Source organism: Haliotis rufescens, unplaced genomic scaffold (genome assembly GCF_023055435.1).
Source record: "Haliotis rufescens isolate VD_foot unplaced genomic scaffold, xgHalRufe1.0.p SCAF_9, whole genome shotgun sequence".
NCBI lineage: Eukaryota > Metazoa > Mollusca > Gastropoda > Lepetellida > Haliotidae > Haliotis > Haliotis rufescens.
The window spans coordinates 29,089,968-29,105,743 of record NW_025964383.1 but is presented as its reverse complement, the minus strand read 5'-3'; the positions used below and the strand labels follow the sequence as shown (position 1 = coordinate 29,105,743).

The window sequence follows — 15,776 nt, the reverse complement described above, 5'->3', positions numbered from 1 at the left end:
CAAGGCTGTACTGAAAGATAAGTCCATGGATCTGTAGTAATTCTGTCCCCCCAATAGGCAAGTCCAGATACGTGAACAGTACAGGACTCCAGTCTCTTTTAGGGACAACTTGTTCTTATTATTTACATATCTAGAAATTATGATTTAAACTAATAATTATTGCCTTGTATTATTGACTTGTGCAAGTCTAAGTCGGATATATCCCTTGTTAACTTCTGGCGTGTTGGTATAGCTGTATATAGCCCCTATTCGAATAGACAAAGTACGGCATCGAACAATAGCAGCCCCCACTGCGTGCAATTGTAATCAAAATAACAAACTAGTAATTATTGCCTTGTATTACTGACTTGTGCAAGTCTAAGTCGGATATATCCCTTGTTAACTTCTGGCGTGTTGGTATAGCTGTATATAGCCCCTATTCGAATAGACAAAGTACGACATCGAACAATAGCAGCCCCCACCGCGTGCAATTGTCACTTAACATTACAGGGTGAGGGTCAAACTGACAAATATACGCCACAGCTAGGTTAATACATCTGGACTAAATAGTTTTCTTTCTTACCCTGACTTGTAATATCCGTTAAGGTCATACATGCTTGTTCACACCGATGAAAGAGACTCGAAGATGTAAACGTTTTCGGAGAAGGATTTACAATGTCAGAATTTCGTTCACACATTGTCATCAACGAAGTTTGATCGATTTAACGATTTAGCGTAACGCCGTCCCGCTGAATTATCAGTCAACTGTAGACTATACATCCCTCTGCTTCAAGGAGAAGTCCGTTGGGCTCGCCAGAAACCTATGATTGTGGGTTCGAATCCCGGTTTGCCCTTATTATGTTTTTAGGTTTGTCAGCACCAAACCCGTTCCCGTGGATGTCACCAAAGTGGTAAACCTGCATTATTTCCGGCTTTCCTCCCACATTAAGCTGACACGCCGTGATATAACTGTAATACTGTTCAAAACGGCGTCACTTGTTTGCAGACACAACGAATTCAGCGAATTCAACTCCAAGCATGGTTGTGCCCATCTATCCCAGTAGGGAGGTTTGACTGGTGGCAGCGATAGCATTGTGAGCTCCGCGAACGGGCTATCGCTGTGAGGAGCTTGCGTCAGAAATCTATGATCATGGGTTCGAATCAAGGTTTGCCCCGATTATGTTTCTGGGTTTGTCAGCACCATACCCGTGCTCGTGGGTTTAAACAAGGTGGTAAACGTCTGAGACCTACATTACTTCGGGTTTTCCTCCCACAATAAGCTGTCATGCCGTGATATAACTGTAATACTGATCAAAGCGGCTTTAAACTCAACTTACTCACTCACCCATGTTTTCCTCCTGAGGGTATCTCCATCAAGCCCCAGGCTTAACCACTAGACGACCCCACCGCCCCTTCCTTGACTTCAGTGACAGTCTGATACTGTAACTATTTGTCACGTGTGTTCTGAGTGGCTGAGGGAAACCTCTCAAAGTATACCGACCAATCAAATATTGTATATTATAATTTGGTGTGACTACTTATTAAACCCCTTATGACACACATATCATAATTTAAACGTAGATACATATGCACAATGTTGTTTGTTGGTATACTTTACATGTATGTTACATATACACACTTTATTATTTATTTGTACGACATACTTTTATGCACTATTTATCGTGTTGTTAATGTTGGAGAACTTGACACTGTGAAATGCAATAATTCCATTCGAGTTCGTTTTGTACAAACTTATGGATACGGTCTATGTAAGAATGAAAGATAATAAAGACATACATTCACACGTGTTTCTCTTCAATATGCAGCGATGCTGGAGTAGATTTTTGGGCACCACAGTGCGTCTTCCTTGTTGTAAGAGTGAGTATGGTTTTATGCCGCTTTTAGCAATATTCCAGCAATATCGTTGCCTGAGACACCAGAAATTGGCTTCACACATTGTACCCATGTCGGGAATCGAACCCAGGTCTTCGGTGTGACGAGCGAACGCTTTAACCACTAGGCTACCCGACCGCCCCTGTCGTTGTAAGAGGGCTAGGATATACACGTTGATTTTCCCCCATGGAACACCACTTTTCACTGCGACAGTTCCATTGTATGTGTGTGATGTCAATTTACATATTGTTTCACAGAAAATATAATAGAAAACAAACGCAGTTGTCTGAAAATAACATTTTATTGAACATGTTAGTCGTATATGAAAATATATAATTCTACTACACAAATTGTTAGTTGTCAAAATGGGTTACTATGGAAATAATGCGATAAAATATGAACATTCTTAACTAAATATAGGTGGAAATGCCCACAGTAAACCATCGTCCAGGGTACCGTCAAACATGTATAGTGTTATCGTTAGTCAGAGATAAAACAGTATTACACCATAGCGTGTGTCGAGAAGGATTGTACTGGGACGTCATATCGCATCGTCTTGAACGATATATAGACTAAACGTAGTTGAATGAGGCTCCACTGCATGCTATACATCATTCGTGACCAACTCGTGTTATTCCGGGACAAGCCGAATAGAAACTCGTGCCCCTCTCGTGGCCATTTTTGCGACCGGGCATACCTAAAACAATTGTCAACTCGTTGCGTGATGGTTCACATATATTTCCCCATATATTATACATATTTTAGATGCAATTTAAAGCACATCGTGACGTGCGGAATTATACAGTAAATTGAACACATTTTACTGTGTCTTGGGTATAATTTTAGATGCAAGACATATGTAAAATCAAAAATTATTTCTGAGGGATTATTTGACAAGGAACTCGAAATCATACGGGCATTCTGATTGGTTTGTCGTATTTTCGCACATTACATTCATCGATAGGGGGACGAGTCTTCTTGCAAGTCACGGAAAGGGGCGAGTGGTGACGAATGGCAATACATAACAGAGGAAATTAACCACGGACACATTCATCAAGATTCGTCCCTTGTGTATTATATTTGGGGTTACGAACAATATACTCTATTTGGAAACCTATTTTGAGTCTTGAGAATGTCTTCTTAAGTATGGCGTGTACCAGTCGAAATGAAGGTTTTTCTCAAAACCGAACACTTTGGTAGTCCTCTTCAAACACTGGGTTTTCGTGACCTTGAACGTCATTTGCTGTTCCGTTTGAATCTACCTTTTCTGGTGGCGTCATGCTCTGTTTTCGTGATACTGACTTCTTGTGCGACTGAAGCCGTCTGTTGTTGGCTGTCTTGGTCTGGATATGGTTCGCAATGTTACCGTGGTGCTCCTCAGTGAGGTTCTTGTCCCACTTGCGGTGCAGAGCCTGATAAGTTAAACAGAATAACTGTTATAACAGATTTTAGATGAAGTTGGTTGGTTGGTTGGTTGGTTGGTTGGTTTGTTGTTTAACGCCGCACTCAGCAATATTGCAGCTATATGACGGCGGTCTGTAAATAATCAAATCTGGACCAGACAATCCAGTGATTAATGTCATCCACGCAATTGGGAGCGATGACATGCATCAACCAAGTCAGCGAGCCTGACCACCCGATCCCGTTAGTCGCCTTTTACGACAAGCATAGTCACCTTTTACGGCAAGCATGGATTGCTGAAGACCTATTCTACCCCGGAATCTTCACGGGTCTTAGATGCAGTTTTACTGTCACATTGTTAGACGTAACTGCATTTATTTTTAACATTTCATCTCTTAGGATATGTTTTCTGGATATAATAAATTTATTTTAAACATTTTGTTTCGACTAGTAAACTGCTTATATTATGAGCAAAATTTGACAAATTCATTTTGGCGGTTCAAGCATTTCCAATCTCCCCTGATATGGGCTAGTGGACACTCTTGCCTCGGGGAGATGGTATTACCACATGAATATATTCATGATAATCATACAGTAAACTACGTTTATAACGAACACGCTTATAACGAAATGACGAATATAACGAGCATATTTTTGGTCCCGGCCATTTGCTGTATATATGTTTATAACGAACTACGGTTATATCGAACTAAAATTAGTGGTCCCTTTGAGTTCGTTATAACCGTAGTCTACTGTATTTACCGAAGCTCCTTGGTGCATTTGCAGCAGACCCCGGAGTCCATACGCATCAATGTCTTTAGCCTTGTGCTTCCCTTTTTTCTTTTTCTCGGGCGCTGGAAAAGACATTCAATCAGCATGATGGTGTCAAGTTGAGGGACCGACCTTTTCATAGTCAATGTCCTGGGATTATTTTGCAAAAGATAAATTGTACCAGAAAAATATGCAGACAAATTCTTGTTGTTGTTAAAAAAACTCTGTTGCACAAATTACTTGTTTGGCTCCTACTTTTACGGAAAAGGGCAATTAAGCAGTGACCAAAACATATCCCCCGGAGCTTTAGCAGGGCTCAGCCAAACCACAACTCGCTGATGTTTCTAAATAACGCCGCTATATTTACGCAATATCACGGAGGCCAGACCTGGAAACCATCGGCCCTGGACCAAATTCTAGTAATGCCAATGATGCGGTTATTTCCGATGAATCGATAACAAATAAAAAATAAAAAATAAAAAAAACAAGAAGGCCCCAATAGGTTTAATAAATCCCGTATTTGCAAACTGAAAAGGTGCAAATTGTTTGTCACTTGCATGGTCAATTCTTTCTGACAAAATCATACAATATTGTCAGAAAAATACCTGAAAGCCTTACCTGTCACGTGACCATGTACACCATGGCTGTCAGGACTTTCCTCGGCAAGGTACAGGCTGGTTTCAATCCGGGGACTGGAATGGAGATGTATTTCAAAAACGTTGAACACCAAAACAATTCAACGGTCCTGAACTCTATCGTCTTTTTTTGTGGACATATCACAGAATACCTGGGTATTGATTAAGCCTCTATGTCTTTGTTAATGTACATTCATAATCCAATAACAGCTTAGCATTAGAATACTTACTACCAAGTAAAAATCAAACATGCTTAAGGCTAGTGTCCGCGTTATTACTCTTTTGTAAGGCGACCTGTAAGTTAGTCAGTCTTGTTCAGACAAATCAGGGCCATGTTCCACGTGGTGATCGTAGCGCTACGGCAGTCGTAATTCTGAGTTAAGGTATGGGAGTTACGATCGTACCGCTACGGCAGTCGTAATTCTGTGTTAAGGTATGGGAGTTACGATCACCTTAGCGCTACGACAGTCGTAAGTCTATGTTAAGGTATGGGAGTTACGATCGTAGCGCTACGACAGTCGTAATTCTGTGTTAAGGTATGGGAGTTACGATCGTAGCGCTACGACAGTCGTAATTCTGTGTTAAGGTATGGAATTCATGATCGTAGCGCTACGACAGTCGTAAGTCTATGTTAGAGTATGGAATTCACGATCGTAGCGCTACGACAGTCGTAAGTCTATGTTAGAGTATGGGAGTTACGATCACCTTAGCGCTACGACAGCCGTAAGTCTATGTTAGAGTATGGGAGTTACGATCACCTTAGCGCTACGACAGTCGTAAGTCTATGTTAGAGTATGGGAGTTACGATCACCTTAGCGCTACGACAGCCGTAAGTCTATGTTAGAGTATGGAAGTTACGATCACCTTATCGCTACGACAGTCGTAAGTCTATGTTAGAGTATGGAAGTTACGATCACCTTAGCGCTACGACAGTCGTAAGTCTATGTTAGAGTATGGGAGTTACGATCGTAGCGCTACGACAGTCGTAATTCTGTGTTAAGGTATGGAATTCACGATCGTAGCGCTACGACAGTCGTAATTCTGTGTTAAGGTATGGAATTCATGATCGTAGCGCTACGACAGTCGTAAGTCTATGTTAGAGTATGGAATTCACGATCGTAGCGCTACGACAGTCGTAAGTCTATGTTAGAGTATGGGAGTTACGATCGTAGCGCTACGACAGTCGTAAGTCTATGTTAGAGTATGGGAGTTACGATCGTAGCGCTACGACAGTCGTAAGTCTATGTTAGAGTATGGGAGTTACGATCGGACCGCTTTGACGAACGGGGCCCAGGGTTGATAGCAAACGCAACGATTCGTACTTTCGGGTACCCTGACATCCATTGTAACTGAGCACCCTTTTTAGATTTAAGTCTTCTCTTCCGATCTATTCTGGTTAAGGACTTACAGAGTACGTTTACAGAGAGATAGACTTGATTGGGTGTACCAGTCACAGTGTATTAGGACTTCAAACTGTTATAATGCTCGGCAAAGGTTGCATAATATAATTTGTATTCCTAAAACTTGATAATTACGATACAGGAACACTTGGATAATGAGGCAAGATATTTTTGAGGGAACAAATTGTTTTGTTTCTAACTCAGAAATACCTGAGTATTCTCATACTTAAAGTCTTAGGTGGGGAACATTGTCGAAATAAAGGTTAATTATGAACAGACCAATATTTAAAAAATACATAAACTTGTGTTCATTTTTTAAAGAAATATCTTGTAACATTATATTTTTATGTAATATATCTAGTGAAAGATTTTTTAATTTTTTTTAGTAATGGTACAAATATATTAATTGTTACTTTCAACAGTGAATGATAATTTACATCAGTATGCAACTTTTACCCTCGATGACGTCCAGCGATTATTTTAATTAGAAATTTTCCAAAAATAATTATTTTAGCAAATTTTCTTAAATACATGTAATAAGAGAAAACAATACATTTGTGTCCTCAATAAAGTGTTCCTGCTAAAACTCTTTACTTTCTTACATACAATCAAATTTATTTTATTTATAGTCTTACGCTTTGAGAAGATCATATTGCATAACAAATTAGTCTTCAAGAGGTGAAGAGAGTTTTTTCCTTTTCACAACCTTGCCATTGATAATCTCAATTTGCATAATTGAGAACCGTGGGTGGAGAGGTTTAATTATAGAAGAGAAACATTCCTGACTTGCATGTCTGCACTGTTTACATCACACTTACATGTGGCCCTGTCCAGTCTTGGCGGAGACTCCCACCAGCTGAAGATGTTTGTAGTGCTCTCTGAAACAGGAAAACACAACAAGCACTGTCAGAAAAACTGTTAGAAGACAAAAACAAGATTGCCTCTGCCTTAAGAAATGGCGTCTTCATGTTTATCTGTATTCCCAGGGCAATCCACAAATGCATCTAAGTGTCTTACAAGTTTATGATTCTCCTCCAAGTCGCGACCGCCTCTGTGGTCTAGTGGTACAGCGTCTACCCGGCGAGCGGAAGTTCCGGGGTTCGATCCCCGGCCGCGTAAAACCAAAAGACGTTAAGATATGGTACTTGTTGTTACACTGTCTGGCGCCCAGCATACAGGGGCTAAAACAAGGACTGGTCGGCTCGGAGTCAATATACTGTGTCTGAGTGGGGTATTCATGTTAAACTGCGGCATGGTATCTCAGTGTGCTAGCACTTTAAATCGGCATCAGTCCGGTCTAGTACAAGCAGTCACTGACATACCCTTGCATGCACGTCGCTATGTAAGTGCAATAATCTTGGACGCGACGTTAAACCCTATTTTACCTCCCCTAACCTCCTCCTTCAAGTCGCAATACTCAACTTCTTTCAGTGGCATTTAGAAGTTGGTGTGATGAAGAAAGACGAGTTCTATGGATGAACAACTTCTTTATTACAATTAGTGCGACGTTTCGGTGTAGATCCTAACACCTTTATCACTTGCTTGACGTTTCGGTGTAGATCCTAACACCTTTATCACTTGCTTGATAAAGGTGTTAGGATCTACACCGAAACGTCGCACTAATTGTAGTAAAGAAGTTATTCATCCATAGAACTCGTCTTTCTTCGCAATACTCAAGTCGAAAATTGAAATATATTCAGATTCTGTATGCATGCGTGAATGCCATTTGAACGCTCACGTTTTCTCCAGGGGCGACGGGGTAGCCTAGTGGTTAAAGCGTTAACTCGTCACGCCGAAGGCCCGGGTTCGATTCCCCAAATGGATACAATGTGTGAAGCCCATTTCTGGTGTCCCCCGCCGTGATATTGCTTAAATATTGCTAAAAGCGGCGTAAAATCATACTCACTCACACTTTCTCTAAACAGGAGCCAGTAGGTAACGACATAGTGTTGTTACACACGCCGATCGACTTTATAGTCAAACATGATGTTGAATTTGACACTGTAAACAGAGACTTTTCAGATTGTGCTTGCCACCTGAACGGCCTAATCTGCCAGCTTCATCCAGCCTCGACCACGGGAGTATTACTTTCTGTTTGTTGTTTAACGCAACACTCAGCAATATTCCAGCTATATGACGGCGGTCTGTAAATAATCGAGTCTGGAACAGACAACCAAGTGATTGACATCATGAACATCGATATTCGCAATTGGGATACGATGACATGCATCAACCAAGTCAGCGAGTCTGACCACCCGATCCCGTTAGTCGCCTCTTACGACAAGCATAGTCGCCTTTTACGACAAGTATGGGTTGCTGAAGACCAAAACATTCTTCCAACCCGGTGGAAGTCTTCCTGAGTACAGCCTCACACCAATGCCACTCACTTGAGCAGGATCTTGTGGTAGAATTCCTGGAGCTGGGTTTGGCTCAGTTCCGGTTCCAGTTGGAGCCACCTCCTGATGTAGCGGTCCTCGAATCGCTCCAGCTCCTCCTGTGTGGGGGCAATTGGAGAGTAAGTGAGTGAGTTGGTCTTAACGCACTGGAGGCGGGTCGAAATGGAGTATCGAGGGTCGAAGCTTCGACCGGCACCTGGGCCCACTTGCACAAAGCGATCTTAGCACTAAGACTATTGTAAGCCTATGTTAAAGTATGGGAGTTACGATCGATCGTCTTAGAGCTAAGATCGCTTTGTGCAAGTGGGCCCAGGTGCCGGTCGAAGCTTCGACCCTCGGTACTCCTGGGCCCTGGATCGTCAACATCAATAAACCCTCGGCCCTGTTACTTCCCACCCACCTCCCATGAGGTCCTCCAGACTCCGCGTATACCTAATTCTTTGCGATAAGATGTTTACTTCGAGAGTGTCGGTTTGAATCCCGGATGTGACGCCACTTATAAAAATCTACCAGAATTGGAACTTGACTAGAAAGTGGTTTCCCAAATATAACATATGTTACTTTTGACCACTTTATGAAAGGCTTTGTCCATTCAAGGAAAAGATATTGGTGAAAAAAATGATGGCGAAAGAGGAGGCGTATGATCTAGTTGACTGCCATATGAATAAAAGATTCTCCCCATTGCTTGTAGAGAAGACCGGACTGAGATGAGCCGGGTGAATAGTGCTTGGATACTCAGTCTGCTGAAGCGGCGTAAAATCCCACTTTATCTACCAGAACCAATGAGAGCGTTAGACAAAGACAATATATGTGAACAAGTGAACACATTCCTTCAAGTGTACGATAGAGTACTGGTTTTGAAATGTGGAAATGCATATCGTTGTCTCATATATAGTCTTGCGCCATGACTGTGGAATTTATTTTTTTACTAAAAGCCTAAGCAAGTCTAGATCAAACTAAACAAGTCTTGTTTCCCTAATTTCACAAGAGCAGTAGAGGAAAGGTTCTTTCGAAGAAGAAAATATTTTTATATTAAAGAAATGTTTTCATTGACTAAGTGTTAGTCTATCTCATAGAAAGTACAATGTTTAAGTCATCAACGCGATGTCATCACCTACACTTGCTTGATAACGATGTTAGAACCCACACCGAAACGTCGCTCATAATTGTAAGAAAGAAGTTGTTCATCCATAAATTCTTATCCTTACTCAGTCTAACATTATATATGCACTACTAAAAGATACGTGTGAAGAACTGGAAATACCACGGGGAGGGCAAGAACTTGTCCCCAATTCCGCCCAATTCTAGTGAATAAATATGTTTAAATAAAAATATAAAAAAACACCGTGTAAGTCTGACATTTCACGTCGAATAAAATCATATTAGGGTACGCGGCATCACTATGATGCTGAGCTATCCGGAATCAGAGCACGATGCATATGAGCTGAGTGTCAATCGTTTCTTGTGCTCACCAAACCATGCTACACGAAGTAACTGCCCTGACAGCTATATCCATTAAACCACTTATATGACAAATACTGGCCACACTGAGAGCTGAGTGTCAATCGTTTCTTGTGCTCACCAAACCATGCCTCACGAAGTAACTGCCCTGACAGCCATATCCATTAAACCACTTATATAATAATTATCGGATAAAATAGCACATCTAATAGTGGTCAATATTTATCATTGCCCAAGGGCAGTTACAAACTTACAAACGGATTTCTAACAACTGCCCAATCTCATTAAAATCGCGAGCACTCAGATCTGATATCACTTTGATTGAATCCCTGCCCATCGTCTCAAGGCAAGAGAGTTGCCGAACGACACTAGCCACCAGTGCATTTACGAGTTATGTCCCTTCTATATTCCTCCTATTGACTAATCAGATTCCACCTATCATATTACTTGCATTTGCTTCAAACAAAATGGCGGCGCCCAGTCAAGGCGGTCTGCTCGATAATATATATCTGTATTGTTATCAAACGGGTTTTACCTCGCGAAATGCATCAAATTACATTAGCACCTTGATTAATAACATGAAAAGATTTTGAAAATATCTGTAGACGCCCAGTTGACGGTACACATGCTTTGGAAATCCTGCAATCGACCTAAATCTGCACGGCAGTTTACGAACCGGATGTCGATTTCGTTACGCGATTTTGATTGGATTGTACATAGACTCGTTAGTGCAGGCAAAACATAACTCCGAAATTCCAGCAATGTCCGGCAGGGGTGGAAACTAGACTTTTACAATCAGTAAACTCCCTTGCCTCGGGAAGATGACCCCTGCCTTACCACCCTGCAAAGCACACTAAATAAATCTGTAACGCTTTGACACAAGACCAGAAAGACGTACCTTTATTGTGTATCTTCCCCGGAAACCAACAATTTCCTCCACGCCGGCCATCAAATGATCTGTCACCTGAAACATTAAAATAACTTGGCTATATATTTTCTTGCAGCGACATGTAATTCTTGTCTGATCCTTGAATTCAAATGATGTCTGGTATTCCATTTCATGGCGCCGTCCAGGTTAGGAAGAGGTTGTTACAGACCCGTGAAGATCCGGGTAGAGAATAGGTCTTCAGCAACCCATGCTTGCTGTCAGAGGCGACTATGCTTGTGGTAAGAGGCGCCTGACGGGGTCGGGTGGTCAGGCTCGCTGACATGGTTGATGCACGTAATCGAGCCACAGTAGCGTAGATCGATGCCTATGGTGTCAATCACTGGCTAGTCTGGTCCTGATTCGATATTATAGCTGGAATGTTGCTGAATGAGCGTTAAACAACAACAGCAAAAAAACCAAACAAACAAACGTTGTTATACTCGTAGTTGATAGGCTGCCTCACCGCCATGTTGCTGACAGATGGGAGGAGGGGATTTGCTGCTTTTCAAACCAGGAAAATGTTATCGCTGTTGGACGTCTGGGTGTATGTCAACTACATGTAGTTGATAGGCTACCTCACCGACGTCTAGGTGTATTCCTGTTGTATCAACTACATGCTTTATATCAATCAGGGGAAATCCTCGCCAACTCACTTGGTCGTTAAAGTTTTGTAAATGTATCAATATCTGATAAATCTGCATCAGTATCTGACTCAAATTCTTGTTGAGGTCCTAGTACATGCATCAGTATCTGACTCACATTTTTGTTGAGGTCCTGGTACATACATTCGTATCTGACTCACATTCTTGTTGAGGTCCTGGTACATACATTAGTATCTGATTCACATTCTTGTTGAGGTCCTGGTACATGCATCAGTATCTGACTCACATTTTTGTTGAGGTCCTGGTACATGTATTAGTATCTGACTCACATTCTTGTTGAGGTCCTGGTACATGCATCAGTATCTGACTCACATTCTTGTTGAGGTCCTGGTACATGCATCAGTATCTGACTCACGTTCTCGTTGACGTCCTGATACATGCATCAGTATCTGACTCACGTTCTCGTTGACGTCCTGATACATGCATTAGTATCTGACTCACATTCTTGTTGAGGTCCTGGTACATGCATCAGTATCTGACTCACATTCTTGTTGAGGTCCTGGTACATGCATCAGTATCTGACTCACATTCTCGTTGACGTCCTGATACATGCATCAGTATCTGACTCACATTCTTGTTAAGGTCCTGGTACATGCATTAGTATCCGACTCGGATTCTTGTGGAGGTCCTAGTACATGCATCAGTATCTGACCCACATTCTTGGTGAGGTCCTGGTACATGCATCAGTATCTGACTCACATTCTTGTTGAGGTCCTGGTACATGTATTAGTATCTGACTAACATTCTTGTTGAGGTCCTGTGCATAATAAGTAGGGGGGAGGGAGGGATAGGAGAGGTGGGGGGGGGGGGGGGGGGGGGGGCGCATGAGTTGATGTACCCACTATGTTAGTTTATGTTCCCAAAGCTTGAGGGACAGGTAGGCAACAAAAATTTTCTTGTGTACATGCTTACATACCACAGATAGGTATTTATCTACTTCATTCATTTCTCACATATGTCGAAAAGCAGATGGCAGAAAACAAAGGTAGAGTTATTACCCCTAGCTCTTTTCATTCGGACAATTTGTAACAACCTGGAGAATGGTGTCTTGCATCATTCATTCGAGATACATAATTACGGTTGGTATGTTGCAAAACAGTTCTGCAATTCGAGCGGGCACACAAGAAATGTACCTTACATGTTAGCGGAGAGTATTGGGAATAATAGAAGGAGTCGCAGCCAAATCCGAATCCGACATTCACGAATAAGGTAAAGTAAGTATTAGTATCTGACTCACATGATCGTTGAGGTCCTGGTACATGCATTAGTATCTGACTTACATGATCGTTGAGGTCCTGGTACATGCATTAGTATCTGACTCACATTCAAATCCGAATCCGACATTCACGAATAAGGTAAAGTAAGTATTAGTATCTGACTCACATGATCGTTGAGGTCCTGGTACATGCATCAGTATCTGACTCACATGATCGTTGAGGTCCTGGTACATGCATTAGTATCTGACTTACATGATCTTTGAGGTCCTGGTACATGAAAAAGTATCTGACTCACATTCAAATCCGAATCCGACATTCACGAATAAGGTAAAGTAAGTATTAGTATCTGACTCACATGATCGTTGAGGTCCTGGTACATGCATTAGTATCTGACTTACATGATCGTTGAGGTCCTGGTACATGCATTAGTATCTGACTCACATTCAAATCCGAATCCGACATTCACGAATAAGGTAAAGTAAGTATTAGTATCTGACTCACATGATCGTTGAGGTCCTGGTACATGCATTAATATCTGACTTACATGATCGTTGAGGTCCTGGTACATGCATTAGTATCTGACTTACATGATCGTTGAGGTCCTGGTACATGCATTAGTATCTGACTCACATTCAAATCCGAATCCGACATTCACGAATAAGGTAAAGTAAGTATTAGTATCTGACTCACATGATCGTTGAGGTCCTGATACATGCTCAGCTGCTTGGCCTGAGCCAGCTGCACCCGCATCAGCTTTACCAGGGGCTTGATGGAGATACCCTTAGGAGGAAAACATGGGTGAGTGAGTGAATTGGGTTTAACGCCGCTTTGATCAGTATTACAGTTATATCATGGCGTGTCAGCTTGATATGGGAGGAAAACCCGAAGTGATGCAGGTCTCAGACGTTTACCACCTTGTTTAACCTCACGACCACGAGTATGGTGCTGACAAACCCAGAAACATAATCGGGGCAAACCTTGAATCGAACCCACGATCATAGGTTTCTGACGCAAGCTCCTCACAGCGATAGCCCGTTCGCGCAGCTCAAAATACTATCGCTCCCACCAGTCAAATCTCCCTACTGTGATAGATGGGCACAACCATGCTTGGAGTTGAATAAATTATTCGCAACCGACAGGCTGTTGTGTGTGTGCAAACAAGTGATGTCTGTCAAGACGCCAAATAGTTCAGTTTGAATTTCTATTTCATTTCAACTGTCGTGTAATTGGTATCGTAAGAATGTAAGGGGGATTTTCCGTTCGTCTGCAGTCTCGAATCTGATCAAACAAACAAAAAGTTAAAAGTCATGGGGGAAATCTGGTCAGTCACAAACATTTTCAAAATTCACTATGATGGCATTCCCAAAGACATAAACAAGTATAAACGTTACTACATTTGGGATTAGAGGGCAAATGTCTTGCAATGGCCCCTCCCACACTGACGGCAGCGATGTTACCCAGAGTGTAACGAAGGTGTCACGCGCTGGGTAGGAGCTTGGTTTCTGGCGTTCCCAAGGGAGGCAACTCTGCAACTATCGGCGCCTCAGACGACTTGGCCACCCATGCCCCCAGAAAACATGGGACACGAAAGAGGGTGGCAACCACCTCTCTACTGAATCCCGAATACCATCAAAGTTTTCACTGCTCACCCCTGAATCACGAAACTCACAAGTACAACTCAGAATTCACTCTACACAGGCAGAATGTCAATCACAGACGAAAAACAAAATACGTTTAGAACACGTCTATAGGTCATATGAAAAGGTGCGACTCGAAGTTAAATTACTGATAAAAAAATAGAAAAAAATAAACAAATTTATTACGCACGCTAATATTGTTTTTTAATTGTTGAACCTGCGTACCAAATACGGCTTTTTTTTTAAGTCCAGCATACCTCAGAGTCCCAAAATACCCTCAAAACAAAACTCCTAGTCCCGGGTTCAAAACGTGAGTTTGTTTTTTACTGCACTTAGTTCCTCCCCTGTAGGGGCGGTCGGGTAGCCTAGCGGTTAAAGCGTTCGCTCGTCACGCCGAAGACCCGGGTTCGATTCCCGACATGGGTACAATGTATGAAGCCCATTTCTGGTGTCCCCCGCCGTGATATTGCTGGAATATTGCTAAAAGCGGCGTAAAAACATACTCACTCACTCACTCCTCCCCTGTAATGTGGCTGTCCCCTCACTGGGGTGTAATGAAGCGGGAACACCAAAAGGCATTAAAAATGTACTTTGTTACAACTAAGACGTCAAGTAAATGCATCGCCAGAATAAAATAAACGAGTGGTTGTTTAAATTGAAACAGAATGTTAATGCTAGGCATTCAGTTTGAAAGGTCCCACACTCATATCGCACATGTTTAACGACACGATACCTGCACGAACACTGTGAAGAAGATGACGACAAGAGTGGCAGTTTCAAACATGTCCTTCATCCCCGGGGGTAGCGCGTTCTCATTCAGCAGAGCGACGAGGGAGAAGCACACCGCCCCCCGTAGACCACCGTACGCCTGGGCAACAGAGCATTGCGTGAGAGGAGTTTCGTAACAACAAACACATGGCATCTACCGCAAACGCCTCAATCGGAATAATGTTAGCAACGAAGCCTGTTATACTTAAATCGTTATAAATATGGACACTGTAAAGCTATGACCCTGGCTATAAATCATTAAAGGAGTGAATGAATATATCTGGAATTCGAACCCACGAGCATCGGTTTCTAGCACCACTAAAAGACGTAACCCTGCACATAACATTGCGTCACCACAGACTACTGGCCATGTATGGAGTGCTTGGGGCCTAAGTTAACGTGGTCCCCATGGGGAATCCCGAGTATCATGTAAATATCATTGTTCACAGCACAATCAAGAACTGAGGTTTATGTAGGTTCTCTGTACAATCATGAACTGAGGTTTATGTAGGTTCTGTGTACAATCATGAACTGAGGCTTATGTAGGTTCTCTGTACAATAATGAACTGAGGATTATGTAGGTTCTACGTGCAATCATGAACTGAGGTTTATGTAGGTTCTACGTACA

The 15,776-nt window shown here is 42.1% G+C and overlaps 1 protein-coding gene across 5 annotated transcripts in view; it reads right to left on the bottom strand.

The window, feature by feature from the left end:
• Positions 1-2,762: 2,762 nt before the first annotated feature.
• LOC124130808 (sodium/hydrogen exchanger 1-like) overlaps positions 2,763-15,776 on the bottom strand; it is a 64,041-nt gene continuing 51,027 nt past the window's right edge. For all 5 annotated transcript variants that reach the window (XM_048390995.1, XM_048390997.1, XM_048390994.1 and 2 more), the window contains exons 17-24: positions 15,114-15,248; positions 13,434-13,523; positions 10,835-10,900; positions 8,467-8,573; positions 6,898-6,957; positions 4,663-4,736; positions 4,036-4,127; positions 2,763-3,284 (exon numbers count right to left, since the gene is read on the bottom strand). In XM_048390995.1, coding sequence (XP_048246952.1) covers positions 3,051-3,284; positions 4,036-4,127; positions 4,663-4,736; positions 6,898-6,957; positions 8,467-8,573; positions 10,835-10,900; positions 13,434-13,523; positions 15,114-15,248 — 858 coding nt within the window. In that variant the 3' untranslated portion in view covers positions 2,763-3,050. The remainder of the gene's footprint in view (positions 3,285-4,035; positions 4,128-4,662; positions 4,737-6,897; positions 6,958-8,466; positions 8,574-10,834; positions 10,901-13,433; positions 13,524-15,113; positions 15,249-15,776) is intronic.